General features: G+C 49.7%; 2 protein-coding genes across 6 annotated transcripts in view; both read right to left on the bottom strand.

Moving 5' to 3' along the window:
* Positions 1-10: 10 nt before the first annotated feature.
* On the bottom strand, positions 11-5,146 carry gnat1 (guanine nucleotide binding protein (G protein), alpha transducing activity polypeptide 1). The gene is made up of 9 exons (XM_062458496.1): positions 4,892-5,146; positions 3,074-3,116; positions 2,820-2,961; positions 2,425-2,582; positions 2,181-2,309; positions 1,931-2,060; positions 1,425-1,578; positions 1,048-1,266; positions 11-931 (listed from the first exon to the last, which is right to left on the bottom strand). Exons 1-8 carry the CDS (start codon positions 4,995-4,997, stop codon positions 1,076-1,078), a joined length of 1,053 nt encoding a protein of 350 aa, XP_062314480.1. The 5' UTR covers positions 4,998-5,146; the 3' UTR covers positions 11-931; positions 1,048-1,075.
* Positions 5,147-5,927: 781 nt separating this feature from the next.
* Positions 5,928-20,119, bottom strand: part of sema3fa (sema domain, immunoglobulin domain (Ig), short basic domain, secreted, (semaphorin) 3Fa) — a 47,198-nt gene continuing 33,006 nt past the window's right edge. For 2 of the 5 annotated variants that reach the window (XM_062458436.1, XM_062458446.1), the window contains exons 6-19: positions 18,679-18,768; positions 17,084-17,177; positions 16,378-16,497; positions 15,958-16,097; positions 14,818-14,932; positions 12,257-12,326; positions 11,095-11,239; positions 10,624-10,846; positions 10,140-10,228; positions 9,809-9,850; positions 9,513-9,669; positions 9,267-9,350; positions 8,873-9,006; positions 5,928-8,702 (exon numbers count right to left, since the gene is read on the bottom strand). In XM_062458436.1, the coding sequence (XP_062314420.1) occupies positions 8,274-8,702; positions 8,873-9,006; positions 9,267-9,350; positions 9,513-9,669; positions 9,809-9,850; positions 10,140-10,228; positions 10,624-10,846; positions 11,095-11,239; positions 12,257-12,326; positions 14,818-14,932; positions 15,958-16,097; positions 16,378-16,497; positions 17,084-17,177; positions 18,679-18,768 (1,932 nt within the window). In that variant the 3' untranslated portion in view covers positions 5,928-8,273. Of the gene's footprint in view, positions 8,703-8,872; positions 9,007-9,266; positions 9,351-9,511; positions 9,670-9,808; positions 9,851-10,139; positions 10,229-10,623; positions 10,847-11,094; positions 11,240-12,256; positions 12,327-14,817; positions 14,933-15,957; positions 16,098-16,377; positions 16,498-17,083; positions 17,178-18,678; positions 18,769-20,119 lie in introns of all 5 variants that reach the window. The other 3 variants (XM_062458455.1, XM_062458470.1, XM_062458461.1) reach the window with 3 other exon arrangements.

Raw genomic sequence — 20,119 nt, 5'->3', positions numbered from 1 at the left:
ACAATCACAATTTTTAAATTTTCTACGGAAGCTTTAATAAGATCATTTCAGACTTCTTTCATAATTTTCATTTATGTACAGACTCCAGGGCTCAAAGGCCTACATGTTTGTAATTCCTTGCAACACATATTTCAAAATGTTGCTTTAGCACAGTCACTGAACAATGGAGCAGAACAACACTGGAGGGTTCCTCACTGTGATATTTCACTAACTACCGTGTAAGTAGAACTGGCCCAATGAGACACGATAAAGGTCTTCTCCCGCTTGTCGTTTATTCCTCGTTCGAATTCCTAGTTGTACAAACAACGGTGTTTTCTAAGATGTGTGCGACATCTACGTGTCCGACGCCTTTTAGCTGACGAACGACTCTGCGTCGTAACAGAAGTTGAAGTGCATATGCAGGTGGGGAGAGGCCTTCTTCTTCTGTTAGCAGGTTTGCTTTGTGGGCCTTTACTAGAGCTCAGATATGTTTGCCTTACGACGCACTTGCACTCACTGATGGGCCTGAGAAGACATGTCGCTGTTTGCCATCAGAAGCGTCTACATCTCCACTACAGTTTGCTTAGCACTGCGACGAAAATGAATTTCTATTCCAGAAGGTTGTGATGTAACAGCTTTACTAAGATCAACTTGTAATGGACATCAGTACAGGGCGTATCCGCTAACTCTCAGGTCACACCTAGGTTAGGTTTGTTACTTCAACTGGTCTTAAACTACCGTGGTAGTCTTTGGACAAAAAACTGATGTGTATTTTTGAACGATCAAATTCATAGATGTATGCGTGCGTACATTTGGGTGCGTGTGTCTGAGTGTTTGCAGAGACCATTTCTTGTCCTGGCTCTCATTGGATGTCCTGTTGGGTTGAGGAGTGAATGTCCACACATTGAATATAGGTAGCTTAGGAGTGATGGGTCAAGATTAGACCAACTCCCTGAAAGAAAGACAGACATTGTCACTAGCTAACAAGACCTTATTTACCAGATGGCATTGTGCATAGTGAAGGGAACAATAAGGTGTGCTTCCCGGACCAGAGACCAAAACCCTTACCTGCTCCGGGCCATGCTCAGCGTGGCTCTTAGAAGAGACCACAGTCCTTGAGATTTTCTTTAATGATGATGTCAGTTACGGCATCAAACACAAACTTGACGTTCTCTGTGTCTGTGGCACAAGTCATGTGCGAGTAGACCTCCTTGACGTCTCGTGCCAAGTTGAGGTCCAGGAACTGGAGTTTGATGTAGTTACCGGCGTCCTCATAGGTGTTGGGGCCTGTCATGAAGATTTAGAACGTTTTGTCACACCTGAGGATCTGACTATCATCTAGTCTCGTGAAAACGGTTCCTGTTGCGTTTTCAGAAGGCATACAAGGAGTATATTTGAAAAAGAAAATGGGCCAGACTGAATGAGAGCTGCAATTGAGGTCTCACCATCATAGTCAGGGAAGCACATGCTGAGGTGAGCCTTCTTGATCTTCTCAGTGAAGACATCTTTCTTGTTGAGGAAGAGTACAATAGAGGTGGTGCGAAAGTAGCGATGGTTGCAGATACTGTTGAACAAGTGAAGACTCTCATGCATTCGATTCTAAACCGGAAGGAAATCATGTAAAAAAGAGATACATTTGATTATAATCCAATGAAACGTAATCAAACAGCTTCACTACTGTTAAGTCTACTCTAAAACAACACATCCCAATCATAGGAGGAGAATAAAGACCAATGACTAACATCACTGTGAAGTGCAGTGACCATGTTTCTGCAGCGATACCTACATGCTGGGGGCTGGCTACCAGGACAGTTAGCACAATAACACATCAGCTTGACCCCATAAGGCCATCACAATCTATACGATTCGTTTATATCTCATTCTATGATACGGCTTATTCGATCTGTCGTGTCTAAATCGAGCTCCTTCTCGTCAGGTCACCGTATCTCACCACTTCATCGTCCTCCACCAGCACCATGTCGTAGGCGCTCAGAGCAGCGATGAAGATGATGCAGGTCACCCCCTCAAAGCAGTGGATCCATTTCTTCCTCTCAGACCTCTGGCCTCCGACGTCAAACATCCTGCGAGAGAGACGGGGAGAGACGTCAGCTTTCGTTCTACCTTCACGTCTCCAGACGCCGGGTGGCGTTTCCGCGGTTTCCGTGTCTGGCGTCGTTTCGTATCCTGAGAGGAAGACTCACCTGAAGTTCAGATCTTTCAATCCGAACTGAGTCTCGATGATACCGGTGGTCTTCACTCTTGATCGCAGCATGTCCTGCTCGGTGGGGATGTACCCTGGCTGGATTAGCCTCTCCAGGTCCTTCAGGTAGCTACGAGGGAGACACAAGTCACGTTTAGACATTCCAACGCAAAGGACAGCTCGGGAGACTTTCAAAGAAGAGAGGATGTTCGTTCGGAGAGAGAGCCGTAGAGGAGATGACCCACTATCCAGCTGAGTCGTTGAGCTGGTACTCGGAAGCTCTGTCGTAGCACGCCTGGATCCCAGAATCCTTCCAGAGACGGATGATGATCTCTGCCAGCTCCTTGGGCATGGAGCCCTCCTCTATGGTGTCAGCCAAGTGCATGAGCTTCCGGGCGTCGTCCTAACAACACACTGTCTGTTACAAACCGATAAACACTGGTAGAGAGCAGGCGGACACACTTTTTGAGAACGCGTTTGCCAAACAGAAGTGAGTCAGCGGAATGATCACCATCGGAAGGTCGGAAGAAAGGAAGTGGCTGCATTTTGATGAGGAAACGGAAGGACGCCTGCATAGAGCAGCTGTAGAAATACACAGATAACGATGACCTTGTTACCTGTGAGGCACGGGGACACCTACCTGCTGAGCGGGATCGCCATAGCCAATGTTGAGGGTCGTCATGGCCTTGACAATAGCCATGGCGGACTGCAAGGTGTTGCTGTAGATGATGGTGACAAACTCCATACTCTCTTCAAGTGAGTAACCATCTTGATGGATGATTCTGTGGAGTGCAGAAGATAGGCCATGGAGGAAGAAACACGTGAACATAAACATACACAGTCGTGGATTCACAGGTCACAGAAACGCAGAACATTTTGAGGGTCAGCACTCACTTCATCTGTTTGACAATTGTGCTTTTTCCTGATTCTCCAGCACCTGTAGACAGAAAGGGACAACAGTCAGGCAGTGTGGAGAAGTAGCACCAACTGTCAATATATCTGCCAAAAACATTGGTAAACAGTTGTGTACATTGTAGTCCTTACAATACAAGCCATTACATTCAGTTCAGGCCATCTTTGTAAATAAGAATTTGAAGAATTTGTTCTTAATGATCTTGCCTGGGTAAATAAAGGTTAAATAAAATAAAAAAAAGAAAATGGCTTATTTGGAGGGACTTTCATTGTCAGTCTTTGGGGCAGGTTTAAAAATCGAAAAGAATCATGATGTTTACCAGGTGTGACCACAAGGGCTCAGTGTTTAGTCATAATTATATCTAAAGGGACGCTTCTGCCAATGTGCATTTTACCAGTATAAACAAAACAGAGAAATGATTGCAATCTGCCGCTCTATTGACAATTCCCAAATTCTGCTTCCTGTTTTTCTCTCAACTTTGCAAATCTGCAGGATAATTGATCCTTGGTGATTTGAACAAACACTTTGAATTTACCAGTGGTGACCACTGGGGTGTGGTGGCCTGCTGTAAAACCATCTCAAACCTGCTCCTCCTCAGCGCTGGCTGCCAGCACCCTGACCTAGTGGAAATCCACCTGTGGGTGGGAATCTCATTACTAAGCCCCCCAGAGCTGATGTCAGGGGGAATATTTTCTGTCCCTGACCTACATGATCATAAAGATGTAAGGCCCCTGACAGCGCTGAGGGGGAGTGACTTCACCTGATTATGATTACCCGATCAGCTTGAGTCAGATTCAGTCCCCTACAATCCATGACTGGGATATTTCTAAGTACTATACAGCTGATGAGGAATTTGGTGGTTGGAAAAAGAACGTCTTGGATCTCTCCATGTATGTCTATGGATCCACCGTATCGACAAATCCTTTTCTTTTCACCTAAGTACATAAATGTTTGTTAGGTGCTGAGGGAGGTGAAGGATCTCCTGGTCAGTGAGGCTTTGAGGAGTTTGTCTTTGGGTTAGGCTGATGGCTTAGTGAGTAGCACAGCGAACCCTGTGGACTGGAACAGTTGTTGTTTTAGGATTATAAAAGATTGAGGCAAGCAATTACCAAAGTGTTTCAATCAACACAGTGACGGGTGGATAAGCTGTTTTCAGCTCCAGCAGAGTTTGCAAGGAAGATAATCCACAGGAGATAGTAGCTTGCACCCTCTTGGCAGGTAAATCAATGTTCCTAATGTACATTTAGAAACTACTTTAAAGTCTACTGAACTTCTATGAGACACATTTGTTTAACACGTTATATTTAGAATGACCGTCTATTCTGTTTAAGGGCTCTATAGCAGTATCTATGAAATTACAAGTTACCAAAAGACACAAAGCAGTGATCAAGCCCACAAATTGTCTAAAGCAAATATTATCTGAAGTATGAACGTTTTTCCAACATCTTAAGTACTTTCATAAAGTCCGTGAAGTATGAAAGTAAATGGCCTGAGATTCCCAACAACGCCTGTCCTAAGTAATATAAACAGTGGAATGAGAAACTCGGAATCAAACTTTCCCAGAGTCCTTGGGAGGGACTTTTTAACAGTCTCCTCACGCCAAAAGTAGATGATCATGCCCTAGGGTTCTGTTAGGGGGGTTTCTGAAGTTTGTTTACGGGTGACTCAGATGGGAGCTCCAGAAGGATACCTGACTTCCATTCTTTATACCACCTTTCCTGTGCCTCAGGCCCCCTAGACCACCAGTCCACCAGTCCCCCAGCTCCCCAGGCCTTCCCCCAGAGACAGGCACACATTACCCAGCAGCAGCAGCTTGACTGTCCTGGCGTCCTTCTCGGCATCCTCCTTCAGCTTCTTCTCCAGCTCCCTGGAGTGCTTCTCCTCACTACTCGCTCCTGCCCCCATTCTCACTCACCGGCTTCGGCCCTGATACTCACAACCAAATGGCGGGAAAAAAAATGGAAGGTCCTAGCAGATTGCCTACAGGCCGCCTGGTGCCGTCAACTACGCCGCTGGCCAAGTCAACTGCTACTAACCAACACTGGCAAATTGCTGAGTGTTTCCCTGTCTTAGGGAGGATTTGGGGCATCCTCTGTCCACCTGATCAGGTTCGGCCAATGAGCCACAAGGACAGGAGGGTTCTGGCGCTCGGAAGGAGGGAGTGCGAGGCAGGGGTGCGCTTGGTGTGCGAGCATACGACCTCACCTTCGGTTTTAGGGGACTTTGCTGTGCTCAGCTGAAGATGCACATCGGCTCAAGTGCTTATCTGCCCTCACTGTTCTCAGCTGTCTTTAAAAGAGGAGTGGAAAGAAGGAGACTGAGTTGTGTTTGTCTCTGATGGTAAGACGGAAGTAAAGGGTTCTACACTAGTATACTGTGCGGACACATAACTGCTCTAATGACTGTGAGGTGTGAATAACGAGCACAGTGTTTTCGCTTTGTTTCTGGTCGACGATGGAGGACTCCTGGAAGGCATTTGCCTTTGTCCGTCTCATGTATGAAACCTAGATTAAAACACACCAGGGCAATGTCCACCACAGCCCTTCGTGTAGTAACGAAACTGTACACACTGATATCCTATGCACTACTGCAAATTGAGGGGTGAGTTATAAAGTACTTAAAGAGCTTTGCATTCTCACCTGACAGATCTCATTGACCTCAATCTGAAGATGGCAAGATATCCTAATCTACTCTCGTGTGTCCTTTTAGAGAGAAAGGGAGAGAGAGATAGACAGACAGACAGAGAGAGAGATAAATAGTGACACCATTACCATGCTCTCCTCTTGTACATTAACACAGATACCAATCACTGGCCCACAAAATAAACTGCCTGTATTTATAAAATATAGAGCTTTAATTTATTAGTCAGCAACATCGATGAGAAAGGAGAGATACGGTACTCATTTATAGAAGTCATTACAATAACATCAAATGTGCATTATACCCTATGTAACCTTTCCTTTTAAACCCCACAGGCTAAGATTACAGAAGAAAAAACGATGCAAATGTTGGAAATAAACCGATAGATTTTACAGAGGGAGAGGGAAAGAGAGAAATAGAGAGAGAGGAAGAGAGGTAGGTCTAAAACCCATTTCTTTGTTATGTATTCCACCATAAGGGTGAACCTGTCTTTCCTGCCTTCCCCTGACACTATCCCCACGTTCCCACAGAGAGAGAGACGTCCACTGACATCCACAACAACATAGCATTTTTGGACTAATATCATATACGTTACATATACATTTCATGCACACAATGAAAAGCCACCATCCCAAGATTTTGGCATGTGTTTTTCTGTGTTTCGATGTGTTCAGACATCCTAGTGGTTTTAATTATGTACAAAACGTTCCGTTTGGAAGCAGAGTTGTCGGAGGAAAGATCTGTGGCATATTAAACGTCTCGATGTGTTTTGGGAAGATGCCATCAGCACCACCTGATCAAGCAGCGCTGAATAAACAGCTCAGGTAATACACCGGACACCAAAGAGCCCCATTCTCCCCTAAATGGAGCTTAGCGTGCGTTTGCTCAGGAAGACTGACGACAGCTGCTCAAAATCCACTTGAATCAGCGACAACTCACGGCTACACACTACAATCTTCCACTCTTCCTCCGGTACGTCTACATGGCAAGCCTGCGTTCTGCTCTCTCCGCTTCCCCCCAGGCTCCACCCAACCTTGGCAGGGGGACGGCACCACATCTGACCCACGGGCGACCGGTCACACCAGCGCTGACCCTGGACACTCTCCCGTGGTCCGGGACCACAAGCTTGCGAATCAAACAATCCCGCTCCTTTAAGTGTCTTCAGACACTCGTCAACTTGGACAACTCCCAACAGTGTTGATGTTGACTTGTGATATCATTTCACCATCGTCCTCAGACACTTATGTTGCTGACCTGAAGTTATGGCAATATGGGCATCTAGTGGAATGCAAACTATAACTGTATAGTTCTGTTCGGATCAGTTTGGAAGCAAAAAATACATTTGACAAGTTATTATACTCTCCCATAGACAAAAACACAATACATGCGTTGGATGTGAAGTATATGCCACAAATACCAACAAATGTTACGTATTATTCACCAACGACCAATTCAGGTAGTGGATGATGCTCTGTGGGTCTCTTGTGCACAAACAAATTGTGAAAACTTACATAGCTGCTTGCTGGAGATTCTCAGTTTTAGTGTGGACAACAACAGGCTCTTTTCCCTCAAAACAGCTTTTCTAAGCATCACATTCTCAAGGATACAACATTGAGATGTAATAATTACACATAAACAAAACAACACCCCACAGTAACTACTTTGGAAGAGACTTGGCAGGTATTGTAGATGTAGCAGGAAGGGGGGGGGGCTCAAGGAGAAAAGGATGGAAGCCTCCTTCAGCAGTCTGTGGAAGAACGACGAGGTTCTGGGTCTTTTCAAACCCATTGGTCAGCTAACCCTACGGCACCTCCCATCACACAGGTGTGGCCAATGAATATACTCAAAGCTGCAGTCTGTGGGCTTTCCCTTTCTCTGCATTCATTAAAATGCCTTATCTTAAGAGTCCATTGGCTGTGTCCCTTAATAGAGTCAGCTGTTCATTCTGAAGGTCCTGGATAGTGTTCCATATCAGAGGCTGGTCACCACCAACAGTTGAAGTTGATCCAACATACAGCCAGTGCACTATAACCTTTCTTAAAGAATCGACATCAGTCCTCCAATGTCCATGTCCATAAATCCATGTCCATGATATATACACTTTCAGTTCTCTTCATGTTCTATGAAGTGCTGCTGTTTCTCCAAACAACAAAGCATAAAGATATTTGTAATATAACACAATTTGTAATAAACAATACAACTAACGACAATAATATCATAATAACAACAATATTTGCACAGATTTACCTATTCACAAAAAAACGTTCCTAGTTAAGTACAAAGAAATGCACAGAATCCTACTATGTACAACCTACAATAAATACTGTGTAACTTTTCCAACAGTTAAGAAGAACCTGTTTGCTGATGGCGTTTCTTGGGGGGGTGTTGAGCTTTGGGTTTTCGAATCCTGTGTGGAGGTCTTTCCCATGTAAGGGTGTGCAGAGAGGGAGACAGATACAAGAGAGGGTGGGGGGGGGGGGGGAGAGGAGATGTAGAGGAGGGGTGCGTGAGAGGGGGCCGTCCCCGGGGGGGGCGGGGCCCTCATGTATCGACCGGGGTGGTGTGCTCATCGTGATGCCGGCGGTTGCGAGGCTTCTTCTGCTCCTTGAGCTCCTTCAGTCCCTTGGCCTTGCTGACCCCCGGGGAGGCCTCCCCCAGCTGCCAGTAGTCCTGGCAGTACTGGTTGATGAGGCCCATCTCAGGCTGGCTCAGGATGGTCAGCAGGTCCTTGTACTGGCCGGCGCTGGGCGTCCAGGCGCTGGACTGGAGGGGCGGCAGGGCGGGGCTGCCCGTCTCCACCAGCACGTTGTTGACGGTGCGCCCGGAGAGCACCACCAGCTGCAGCTTGACCAGGGTGTGCTTGAAGTTCTTCTCGGTGGACGTGCACTGGTAGACGCCGCTGTCGGACGCCTGCAGGGAGCGCAGGAGCAGGCCCTGCTCCGTCTTCAGCAGGCGGCCCTCCGAGCGGATCTGGACGGGGCAGAGGGGGGGGGGGGGGGGGGAGGGCGGTTAGCGTCACCCGCGAGCGCGCACAGGCTCACGCCGGGCTGTTCCGTCGTCGCCTTTATAGGCGGAAGGCCTGGCTCAATCGGACAGGGGCAGAGGTTATGACAGTGTATGACAGGGCGCTGTGCTCTCACCTCCTTCCTCCTGTCACTGTTCTCCCTCTGCAGGTGCCACTTGAGAGACACGTGAGGGGAGCGCGCCTGGCACTCCAGGAAGGTGGTGCTGCCCTCCACCCCGTACTGAACCATCTCCAGGGTGTTCTTATTGGCTGCAGCACAACGTCACATGGGTTTAGACATCCGCCCGACCCGAGGTCAAGACAGCGATATGAATGCAAGCATGCAGACACGAAGGAATTCCAACTGTTTCATAATGAAACGCACAACGTGCTGCGTTTACAAAGCGCTGTTGGCGCGAGAGTGACTTTCTTCCAGCGCTGCCTAGGTGCGCATGTGTGAGGACAGAGCGTGTGTGAGGACAGAGCGTGTGTGAGGACAGAGCGTGCGTGAGGGCAGAGCGTGTTCTCACCGTTAGAGTTGTAGCCACGGCACTGGCGGATTGGGTTGCCGTACTTCACATCCTGCCGGCGGCTGCGCCTGGAGGGGTCAGATCAACATTCCCCAAATAAAGAGGTTAACTACAACATGCTCTATACCACCACACCTCTGTGTGGTCCACGTCGACACGAGGTCAAACGTTCCCAAAAGGGACTTAAGGCCCTCATACACACACACACATTTTCTTGGTCTCTCTCTCTCTTTCTTGATCCTCACCTCTTCTGGGAGGCAGAGTAGCGTGAGCAGGAGTTGCCGTCCCAGGCGCAGTAGGGGTCTCTGGCCAGGCAGCAGTCGGCGCAGGCCTCCCCGTACACGTCACAGCGGTGCAGGGCCAGGTGGGTGACGCCCAGCACGGAGCCCACGTACAGCTGTTGCTGTAGGGAGAGAAACAGGACAAGGGATGAAAGGCGTGAGAGAGGGGAGAGAGACGGCCTTCTCAGATAAGAGCGGCTTCAAGAGAGGCGTCGCTTTGCGACGTGGGTTTCCAAATGGGGTCGGAAAATGTAAACCTACCCTCTTGGAGGAAATCTTCATGGTGGTGATGGGGGTCGGAATCTGAAAGGGTAAAGGTTGGCGGGAGGTCAAGGTTGAGGTCGATACGCAGGGCCGAAGGTAAGGACAAAGAAGAAGAGGAGAGAGAGAGAGAGAGAGAGAGAGAGAAAGAGAGCGAGAGAGAGAGAGAGAGAGAGAGAGAGAGAGAGAGAGAGAGAGAGAGAGAGAGAGAGAGAGAGAAGAGAGCGAGAGAGAGAGAGAGAGAGAGAGAGAGAGAGAGAGAGAGAGAGAGAGAGAGAGAGAGAGAGAGAAAGAGAGAGAAAGAGAGAGGAAGACAGAGGGAGAGACTCACCCTGAACACTTCCACCTCCTCCAGGACCAGCTCCTCAGTCTGCAGGTCGTCTCTGGGCAGGACGATCACCTTCTGCACCGTGCCGCGGTCTGGGAACACGCCAGACAGCCGCCGTCACTCACAACCCCTGGGTCACCTCCCACCTCTGCCTCTCTACCCCTCGCAACCCCCTCCCCCCTCCCCCCCCCCCCCCCCCCGCGCCCTCCTCCCATAACTGTCTGCATCCCCCAACCCGACACTGTGAGAACACCAGGGAGGATGGTCTCCCATGATTAATCGTCCGAGGGAGAGCGAGCGAGGCCGTGTGAAGCTCCGCCAGAGGGAGAGAGCGGGCCGGCCTTACGCAACGCTCGCAAACAAAAACCCTCCCCTCCCTCTACGATAACCCCAGCGTGCAATCCAGTAGGAGAGCGAGTTCCCAAGGGTTTCCGAGACCACCGCACGTCGTGGAAGACCGCGAGAGCCCGACATCCCGTGGACTCACCTGTCCCCAGAAACAGCACCTCGTAGCTCCCGTCCGCGGCCGCCACCTGGTCCACGGTGATGGTGGTGAACTCGTAGTCCACGTTGGTGCGCACCACCAGGGGGCGCTTGTGCACCGGGTACACAGAGTTGTACATGGTCGGGTGGTTCCTCATGAAGTTGATGACCTCGTCGGGGTAGTCCTTAGTAGACTTCATGTTGGGGGTGAACGTGCCTCCGGGACACTGTGTTTGCGAGGAGAGAAGAAGTCGTTGAAATAACAAATCGAAAGCCCCACAGAGTACTTGAATAAAAGGTATTTTAGTCAAGAGTGATGAGGATGATTATGTTGATGATAGTGATTACGGAGACCGCGATGATGATGATGATGATGATAATGATGATTGAAAACTGGAATTTGCGTGCCCGGGTCTGCGTCTGTTTGCGCGGATGTGTCACACACTCAACCGGGCGTGTTTAGCCAGCCACGTACCGTCCCGGGACGAGGGTAAGGGATCTTCCCAGTGTAGGCCACCCACTGGTAGTTGGGACCTTCCTTGTGGGCGAAGGGTCCGTTGAAGACCTGCCGGATGTCAGCCATGGAGTAGACACACACCGCAGAGCCCTTGAACACCGAGCTAAAGATAAGAGATAAAGACAAAGGCAGGTGAGAATCTGTAAGCATGGCAACCAAGCCCATTCCAACTCACTCACGTCCCCACACTCACACACACACACACACCTGGACGCACATAACCCTTTCGTGTACACGCGTCGAGCGTACTCGAACACGGTGACGCGTGCGCGCTCTCGATCCAACCGAAGCGTCGCCGAGCCCGTTTGACACGATGACGTTCAGCACCAAACGCCCACACATGCGAGATTCGGATCATGCCGGCCTCTTACTGCCGCTGAGAAGGGCGGGCTGTGTTTATGTCTGATGTCACAGACACCTCTCATTACCGCTTCTTTCCGTTGTTATCAACTGTGCCGCCGGCTGGGGGATCCACCGACCGAGAGACGGGGAAACGATTGTAGCACATGTGACAGGGAGACGCCCAGATCCTGTTGGTGACGCCTCGCCGCATTTCAGCTCCCTCTGCGTGCGTTTACATCCACTCGACGTCCCCCTTTACACACGTGAGGCTTGACGACCGCTTCCCTGAATCCTAATGCCGAGTGCTGACTGACGGCCTGTCATCAAAGCTGACCCCATGAGGGGCTGTCCTCTCTCTCTCTCTCCCCCCCCCCCCCCTCTCTCTCCCCTCTCTCTCTTTCCCTCTCTCTCCCCTCTCTCTCTCTCCCTCTCTCTCGCTCTCTCTCTTCCCTCTCTCTCTCTTTCCCTCTCTCTCCTCCCCCTCTCCCTCTCTCTCTCTCTGGGGACCCTCGGCCTCAGAGCCCTGGGGCCCATTTCCTCTCAGGTCTTTGTAGTCGGCCTCGGCGGCGCAGCATGCAGAGGAGAGGAGTGCCTCAATAAGGGAGAGACGGGCGAGCAGGTGCCTTCAGGCCGAATGAATATGGATGGAGGGACCGGAGAGCACAGAGGGAAGCCCCGGCCCATCTGGCTCGCATCAACAGGTCAGGAGACAGGACACGAGTCGGGAGTTTTTGGTCGTCGTTTGTTGTCGTTTTTTAGTTTGTCAGTCGGTACTCACCCCGAAACGGAGAACACTCCATAGATGACCGGGTTCTTGGTGTCCTGAGTGGGCTGGATGTACACGTCCCCTGTTAGACAGACAGAGAATCCGTCAGAGGAGCAGTTCAAGTCGTACTGTGCGGTGTATGTCGGCTATACCCATAGTAGATGATGGTTTCTGAAAGGTCGATGTGGGATAAAGGGGAGCGTTTGATGTCTATCCCACAGGCTGTACAGGCCTGCCAGGTTAGCCAGCTTAGCCAGTTAGCTTGATGTTTTCTGACCGTGAGCCGTAAGCGTGACATGGAGGCAGTTTCTCCTTCCTCCCTTTACACGAGAGGCAGGTTCCAGGAGAGGCCCGTGGGGCCATAGTGAGGTCTTCCATCCCAGCCCTTCCTGAGCAAACACCCGATCCTGAGTTAGAGTTCTAGACACAGAGGTCTCTGGAGGAACGGGACTTTAATTGGAGCCATATGGATTTGAAAAGGGTGAGGCTGTTCATCCAATGTCTTTAATGAGCAACAAGTGAAAGGAAAAACGGGAACATTTAAATCAATTCAAAATAGACTACCTCAGAACAACACCGTTCCAGACTGTTTTATGACCAGGGAAATAAGTCAGGGGAGAATATCTAATGGCTCACATGGACGAGGACATACAGAGTCTATAGGAGCACACAGCCACGAGTCCCTGGGAAGGCCAGTCGCTACGAATATCTAATACGGTAAGATGAAGCATGGAACACTCTCCTCTCTGTCTATAACTTGGGACCTTTTTCCAGGGCATTTATGAGACAAGGGCAATCATGTGGCACACCTCAGGGTTAACAAGGCCCTCACCCCACACCACTCCAATCTATGTCACATACTGGCTTCACAGGACTCGTAGTATGGAGAATGTCCAACCGATACCGTAAAGAGCTTTCACCTCGCCCCCCCCCCCTGCTTTGTAGTGATTCGCTCATAGTTGTAGCGGTCGTATTATCGCTTTGACATTTATGAGCTGTAATCATCACAAAAGAAAATCATTTTTACTGGCAGGGTAAAAGGGTGACGAGAAGGGGGCGCAAACAAGAGCAGGAATTAACTTCTGGCAACCGGGGGGATGTTTCGTAACCCATCTGACGCCAGTTTGACGGAACTCCCGGCTCCAGACTAAGAGGGAGGGGGAGAGAAAACGTCCATAAAACAAAAACTAAACAAGTTGCATCACCGACTTTGACTTGAAACTGTCAGAGCAGGGTAAGAGCATGAGGCTGAGGCCCATGTGCTGCATCTGGGCAATACAGAAAGAAGACATGTAGGAGAGAGAGAGACAAAGAAAGACAGAAAGAAATATCGTGTACAGGATATATATCGAGAGTTACTGCCGAGAAAGAGAGAGGATGAGAGAGAGGCAATGACAGACAGCGGGAGAAGAGAACAAATGAATGAGGGATGTAAGTCTTTTCCTCAATGGTCCTGTTTAACCAGAGAGGACGAGGGGCTGTCGGATGACGGAAGACAGTATTTGGCCGTGTCTCTGATGGCTGCTTGGACGGCAAGCAGACTAATAAAAGCCACACTGCTCCCTCGGTGACACCAAAAATAACACAGAGCCAACATTTCCAAACAAAAAGCCGTTGCTCAAGAAATGAAGACAAAAAAAAAGACAAATAAAAGGGACTGTGTCTGCTGATCCGAGGCAGAAGATCACTCAGACAAGATGACTCAGGCCCAGAATAGCCTTCAACATCATATTTTAGAACATGCAATAAAGTCTACACACACACACCCATTCATCCTCGTAGTTTTGACTGAAACATGGGCCCTACGGGATGCCTGTCAGCTCTCTTCAGATCGACATTCTTTACCGTGCCTGCTGTAGCTTACAGACTGGGCAGGCTGTATGCTTTTAGTCCTTTTCTCCCCAGGTTTCCCAGAATCTCCTAGCCCCTTCTCCCTGACCCCTCACAGCCCCTCTCTGAGCCTCCTCCGAGCTCCACCAGCACCAGGAACACGCAGACATCACTCATCTGCTGCCCACGGTTGAGGGGGAACCACAGCACAGACGGCAGGGCTGTCGTACTGTACGTCAGGTCGACCATGTGACCTCACTGGGGGGTGACCCTGCCTGTGCTCAGGATTGGGTTAACCCCCCTAGAGGGACCATGGCACTGACAGAAGAGAAACACACCGTGTTGGGGGAAGTTTGCCTCTATATAGCTCTAATAGCCACCATAAGCTACAATTTGAATACAGCAGGGTCACCCAGTAGATCATCATTCATCATAATTTTCCCCTTCTCTCTGTCTGTCTCTCTCCCTCTCGTCAGAAACACACTTGTGATATACCTCTCGCTAACTCTTAACATGTGTCGTATCAGTCATCCAGAGGACATAAACCTCAGACGCCTCGCTGTTCCATAAAACCGCACGTACGCGATTCCCACGTCTGTGTGTGTGTATGTGTGTGCGTGCGTGCACCAGAGCCGACATCGTCTGTGAGACGTCAAATGAAAAGGGAGTGCGGCTGATGTTGAGCACGCGTCGAGCTCGCTCGCTCGACGGCAGTGTCGACTGACAAAAGCAGGAGGACTTACGGAGCTCGTCGAAGTGCGTCTCGATCCCGTCCGCCCCGGGCACGGAGCAGATGAGCCGGGCCTTCAGGAAGGTGCTCCACTTGTTGACCAGGCAGCAGTGACCACCATCGTCATTCTGAGGGGGGAGGAGGGGTAAAAGACACTGTAACACCCCCTGGAAACCACCACAAGTGGAACAGTCCACATAGATCCAACACAACAGCTGTTTGCGATGACTCAAGAGGAAGGAGCCACGTCTGGCTCGGAGGGGATGTTCGCTCCGTGTCGCGTTCTGTGTGTCCGCCCCCATCTGCTGGGGATGCGTGCCAGCCTACAGTACATTTCCGAGGTGGGGAGCAGAAACCCAGAGAACTGGGTGACAGAACGGCCCACAGCCTCTCACACGTCAAGAACTGTGAAGCGTGGGAAAAGAACGGGAGTCTTAGCACTTCTAGAAATTCTGCAGTACTAGACGTTCCGGAGTGTCTGGGTTCACATGGAAGGATCTGTTTGTGTCTGGGTTTGGTTGTTCGCTCAGGAATCCTGCAGCACTCCAGTATCCTGGTCTGAATGTTCCATTACTGTATCTGTTTCATCCAGGTTCAGGAAATGTATCGAGTCAAACTCTAAACCATATGCTCCGAGTCTGCGGGTTTTAGGTTTGTTTAGGCGCAGTCATGTGGGCATCTGTGAAGCCCTTTGTGACATTGCTTGTAAAAATGGCCGTTCAAATACAATTTGATTTGGAGTCAAGGGGGGCTATAGTATTCATTGGAGGACGGGGGCCCCCCCCCACGAGCATAAACACAACCCACAACCACACCACAACTGGGACTCACACTGTTGAATAAACATTGCTCCGAAATCCCCAGTACATGCTTATAAGCATATGTTCATGTATGTTTACACGGCGGGGAAAAAGGCAAACTCTCCCACTGTTACAGTTTATGATTAGGAAACAAAAACATTCCTTTGAAAGACAATACGATATCCTTCATGTAGACTGGCAGTTAAGGAAACGGGGGAGGGCAAGTGGTGTGGGTCTCCAGCGGTGTTGAACGGCCAGAGACAGCACGTGCTTTTTGGGACCCGTCCCGACGTCAACATGACAACGGGACCAGGTACCGACTTGTGAGGTTGCTCTGTGGGGGTCCCACTCACCAGGCAGATGCGGCCGATCCTGGACTGAGCCATGGGGCTCTGGCCCATCTCGGACGCCTTCTCCCGGAAGAAGAAGTACAGCTTGTCGTCGTTCTTTTCCGCACTGTCTGGGATGAGGTGTGCGTGGATGAATGTGGGGTCTGAAAGAAAGAGAGAGTTATCTTAGGACTATTTTAAGCCTAAGCATGAGAGAAAGAGCAGACGACAAGAAACAGCCAGCCATACGGCGAATCCCACAGCCAGACACTTCTGCCTGTATACAGTGCTGGTCATACAGCAGAGCCTCCAGGGACAGACTCCCCACTCTATCTGTCGCCTGCTACGGAGCTAAGAGGCTAGCATCCTCCTCCGGGATGTGTGGCTGTCTTTCATGTGTGAAACGACCACGCAGAGGGTGAGATCAACCAATAAGGACGTTACCGTTTAACCATCGAGAGTTGTACTGGTCTGTCCTCATGGCTGTATTCTTTCCCAGCGTCCGGAAGATGGCCGAATCAGTCCCCATGAAGTCAATGTAGACCCCCGCATAGAGCTCTCCATCTGCCAGTCAGAAATAAGGGGAGAAGAGGGTGGTAGGGAAGAAAGGATGACAGGTTATATACCATGTCAGGTGTACAGTAATAACACAAAGGAACGTTTCAACAAAAAAAAGAGCAGTCTGTTTGTATATTTGTATGAGGCACAGCCCTGTGGGCAAGTTATGTACAGGATGGTAGCTGCTTTCTAAGTGTTAGGTCTGTTGGGGCTACAGGACGTTTTAGACACACACACACACACACACACACACGCACACACACACACTGGGGGGTAGAAGGTCAGAAGAGTCAAGACAGGGAGGAAGAGGTCAGCATCAAGACTGTCCATCTGCAAGCCGCTGACAACTAAGAGCAGACCACCTGCTGCTAGCTTAGAACGACAAGTTAAAACACGTCACGTCGTTTAGTGGAGCAGGCCAGGCCTGTAGCACTGGACAAGTACAAAGGTATTTGAAATCCCAAATGTATTTTATGTCGCAATAATATCATTAAGACTCCAAATACAGATGGTGTATTGGTGAGATGTATTGGAGGGTATTAGTCTGGGTAGGGTTTTCTATATATTGAAATAAGGGGGCACTGGTACTTACTGATCAAAGACGAGACACTGTTGAGCTTAGGGTCATACGGGCATTTCCCTTTCCCAGAATCCACTTTGCCCGGCTCCAACCGAAAAATGTACTCCTGAGTAAAGAAGAGACCGGAAGCAACACAAGCAGAGACAAGAGAAAAATGATGAATCACATTTTGCTTCAGAGCTTTTGGAGCATTATTACCCTTCCTTCTACCACACTCAAGGCATCCGTGACTTCTGTTGGTGGAGTGTCTGGCTTCCAGGGAAAGTGTTAGGACATGAGAATATCACTGCCTGACATTTTGTTGCAATACTGCAATAGCATGCCACTATAGCATGTTTTGCAGTCATAAACAGACAGGCAACAAGAATGTACATGAGTTACCACACCGCCCAGTGCTGAAACAAATGACTATGTAAGTCACACTCGGGTTGGTGCCATTGTATTAGATTGCAAAAGCAAGAGCACACATGTTATCAGTTATTATCCAGCTGGAGATCTTGAGACAAGAGCAGAACGTAGTTCCAGATCTCTTCCATCTAGCTTCTAGAGTCAGTGAGGCGGATGGCAGCTCCTCACTGCCCAGGACAGGAGGACTGCAGCCCTGGGATCAGCCTTGGACGGACAGCCTAGTCCTGACTGTGATGGATGGATATGTTTGACCACAGTGGGGCCCAAATAAAGGCGACACAAACCAATATCTGTACCACTGTATTTTTGTACCATTTGTACCACCTTCAAAGGGCTTTTGGAAAAGCACAATTATTCCCTATGAGGCCATTAGCATACTAATGCACCAATGAAAGCAGATTTGTTTCGCAGTTAAAACAGCCTGTTGGACCTTGATGGTGTCTGTGGTTTCTGGTCTATAGGCTTTATCCCAGAGAGGCTCCCCTTGATAGGCTTGTGTTTCTGCAGAACAACGTATTCTTTTGTTTTCCAAGCTACTGGAAGGATTCGAGATTTTGACATTGCAAGAAATGCATATGTATTACAAAGCTTTGACAGTATATGTTATGGGGTCACAAGTTGAGCATATTTTACAGCTCGTTGTGGAACTCTATGGAAAGACTCAAGTTATGGTAATCCGCCATCACTGTTGTTTGTCTTGGATGGCTCTGAGTGATTTGGCAAATACTCTGCCTGTCTCAGCAAACAGTGGAGCCAAGATGAACCATAGGCCAAGTCAAAAGCTTTGTGCTTTGCATTGTTTGTTGTATAATTCGTTATGGTCACGAAACCTAAGGGCATTTTATGGTAATAACTGGTTGCACCATGATACCAAACATGACCTCAACATGCCCACTCTTGAACCCTCATGAAATCCTCAATAACCCTATCACCCTTCTCTGGGCTGTCTAGAGACACATATCTTCAATCACCGTATCGCTAAATTATCTTCCCCATTCAGCACCATCCATGTAAAACGTTTGGATGACTGAGATTAAAGATGGACGCCGGACCCAGATTTGCTGACGTACCAGATGTAGTCCCAGTCTTAAGACGCAAACCCAGACCCAGAACCGATCGAGACCCCAATCAGACCCAGAAGGGGGGTCCGAACCTAAACCCAACGCCCGGGCCCAGAGGATCCCCGAGCCGCGGCCCACCTTTAACTCCAGAGGCCCTGCTGTGGTGCTGAAGTCTGCTGCCCGACTGGTCCTCCCTCCTGCCTGAGGTGCCTGGAGGTAGAGGGAGCCCTAGAACAGAGGAGATGACACAGCGTGCCGTGGGCATTACCACCACGAGCACCCCAGACCACCCACCCTACAGTCCTCTGGAGACGACCACAGGAGAACCATGAAGAAGAACCCCAACGGCAACAGTGACGGAAACAGCCCAAAAGAAAGAGTGTACTAAATGGAGAACGGAATGGAGAAAGAAAAGACTGAAGAACGATCAGCACTGAGAGAACACTAAAGCGTCCGACGGAACCAGACTGAAGATATCACGAGAGGTTCAGAGATTGTGTTTACGTGCAAGAATCAGTAGTGAAGAACAAAGAACATGCATGAAACGCACCACGGCATGCATCCAGTGGCTTCCACAGACATACGTTTCATCACATGAACATAAAGAGAAGAGAAATCTGGACGAAAAAAAGCAGCGGTGAAAAGGAACTCTGAGAGTGGAAAAACGTGAGAATGCGCGAGGAAGTATCTGGAGAAGCTCTGGGGCCGTCCACCTACAATGAGGGAGCCCTCCAGTCAACTGGGAGGATTCCTAAACAAACAGTTTTACGTCTCCCACCTCTTATTTCACTCAAGAAAATCTTTACAGTTTAAATGACACAGCTACAGGGCCTTGGGAGGGGGGGGGGGGGGGGGGCTTTGACAGTAGGACGGCTGGTCTCGACACTGAAACCCAATTCTCCAATTAACCAGTGAGACTAAACAGGAGGAATCGTAACTGTAAGTGCACACTGGGGGACAACAGCTGCTGCCGCTCCAATGGCCGTCCATCAGGAGAGAGAGAGAGGGAGGGATGGGTAGGGAGGGGAGGGAAGCGAGGAGGGGGAGGGGTGAGTTACAAGCCCGCTGATGGATGAGGGGCTCCACCAGTAATGATAGCCTTCCAGAGGCTCCCAGACGGACGGCGGAGAGGCCGCTAATGCTGAGGCTCTGCTGCCTCTAAACAGGTGAGGGCGGTGAGAGCAGACAGGGTGCCCCTGGGGACAGTTGTTTCAGATCAACTGTCGACATGCTTCCCCCCTGCAGGAGGAAACGGAAGGGCGTTTCCGGTGACGTGACTGCGGTGGCAGCTAGCATCGTGAGCAGCAGGAGCCAGTGGAACGACGCTCTCCCCTGGGTTCGGCAGCTCAGCTCGCTACGACCTTTCTCCAGGGTCACTGGACCGCGGAGAAAGCAAATCAGGGAAAGACTAGGAAGCGGAAAATGACAGACGAAAAGAACAGCCCCGTGACAGAAAGCAACAAGAAGCAAAATGAGATTATTGACCCGTGATGGATTGACAGGTCCAATAGCAGAGAGAGAGAGAGAGAGAGAGAAACAATGAGAGAGAGAGAGACAATGAGAGCGAGAGAGAGAGCGA

The sequence above is a fragment of the Osmerus eperlanus genome, chromosome 1 (assembly GCF_963692335.1).
Source record: "Osmerus eperlanus chromosome 1, fOsmEpe2.1, whole genome shotgun sequence".
Classification (NCBI taxonomy): domain Eukaryota; kingdom Metazoa; phylum Chordata; class Actinopteri; order Osmeriformes; family Osmeridae; genus Osmerus; species Osmerus eperlanus.
The sequence above is the reverse complement of the archived record's forward strand: the minus strand, read 5'-3'. Positions and strand labels throughout refer to the sequence as shown.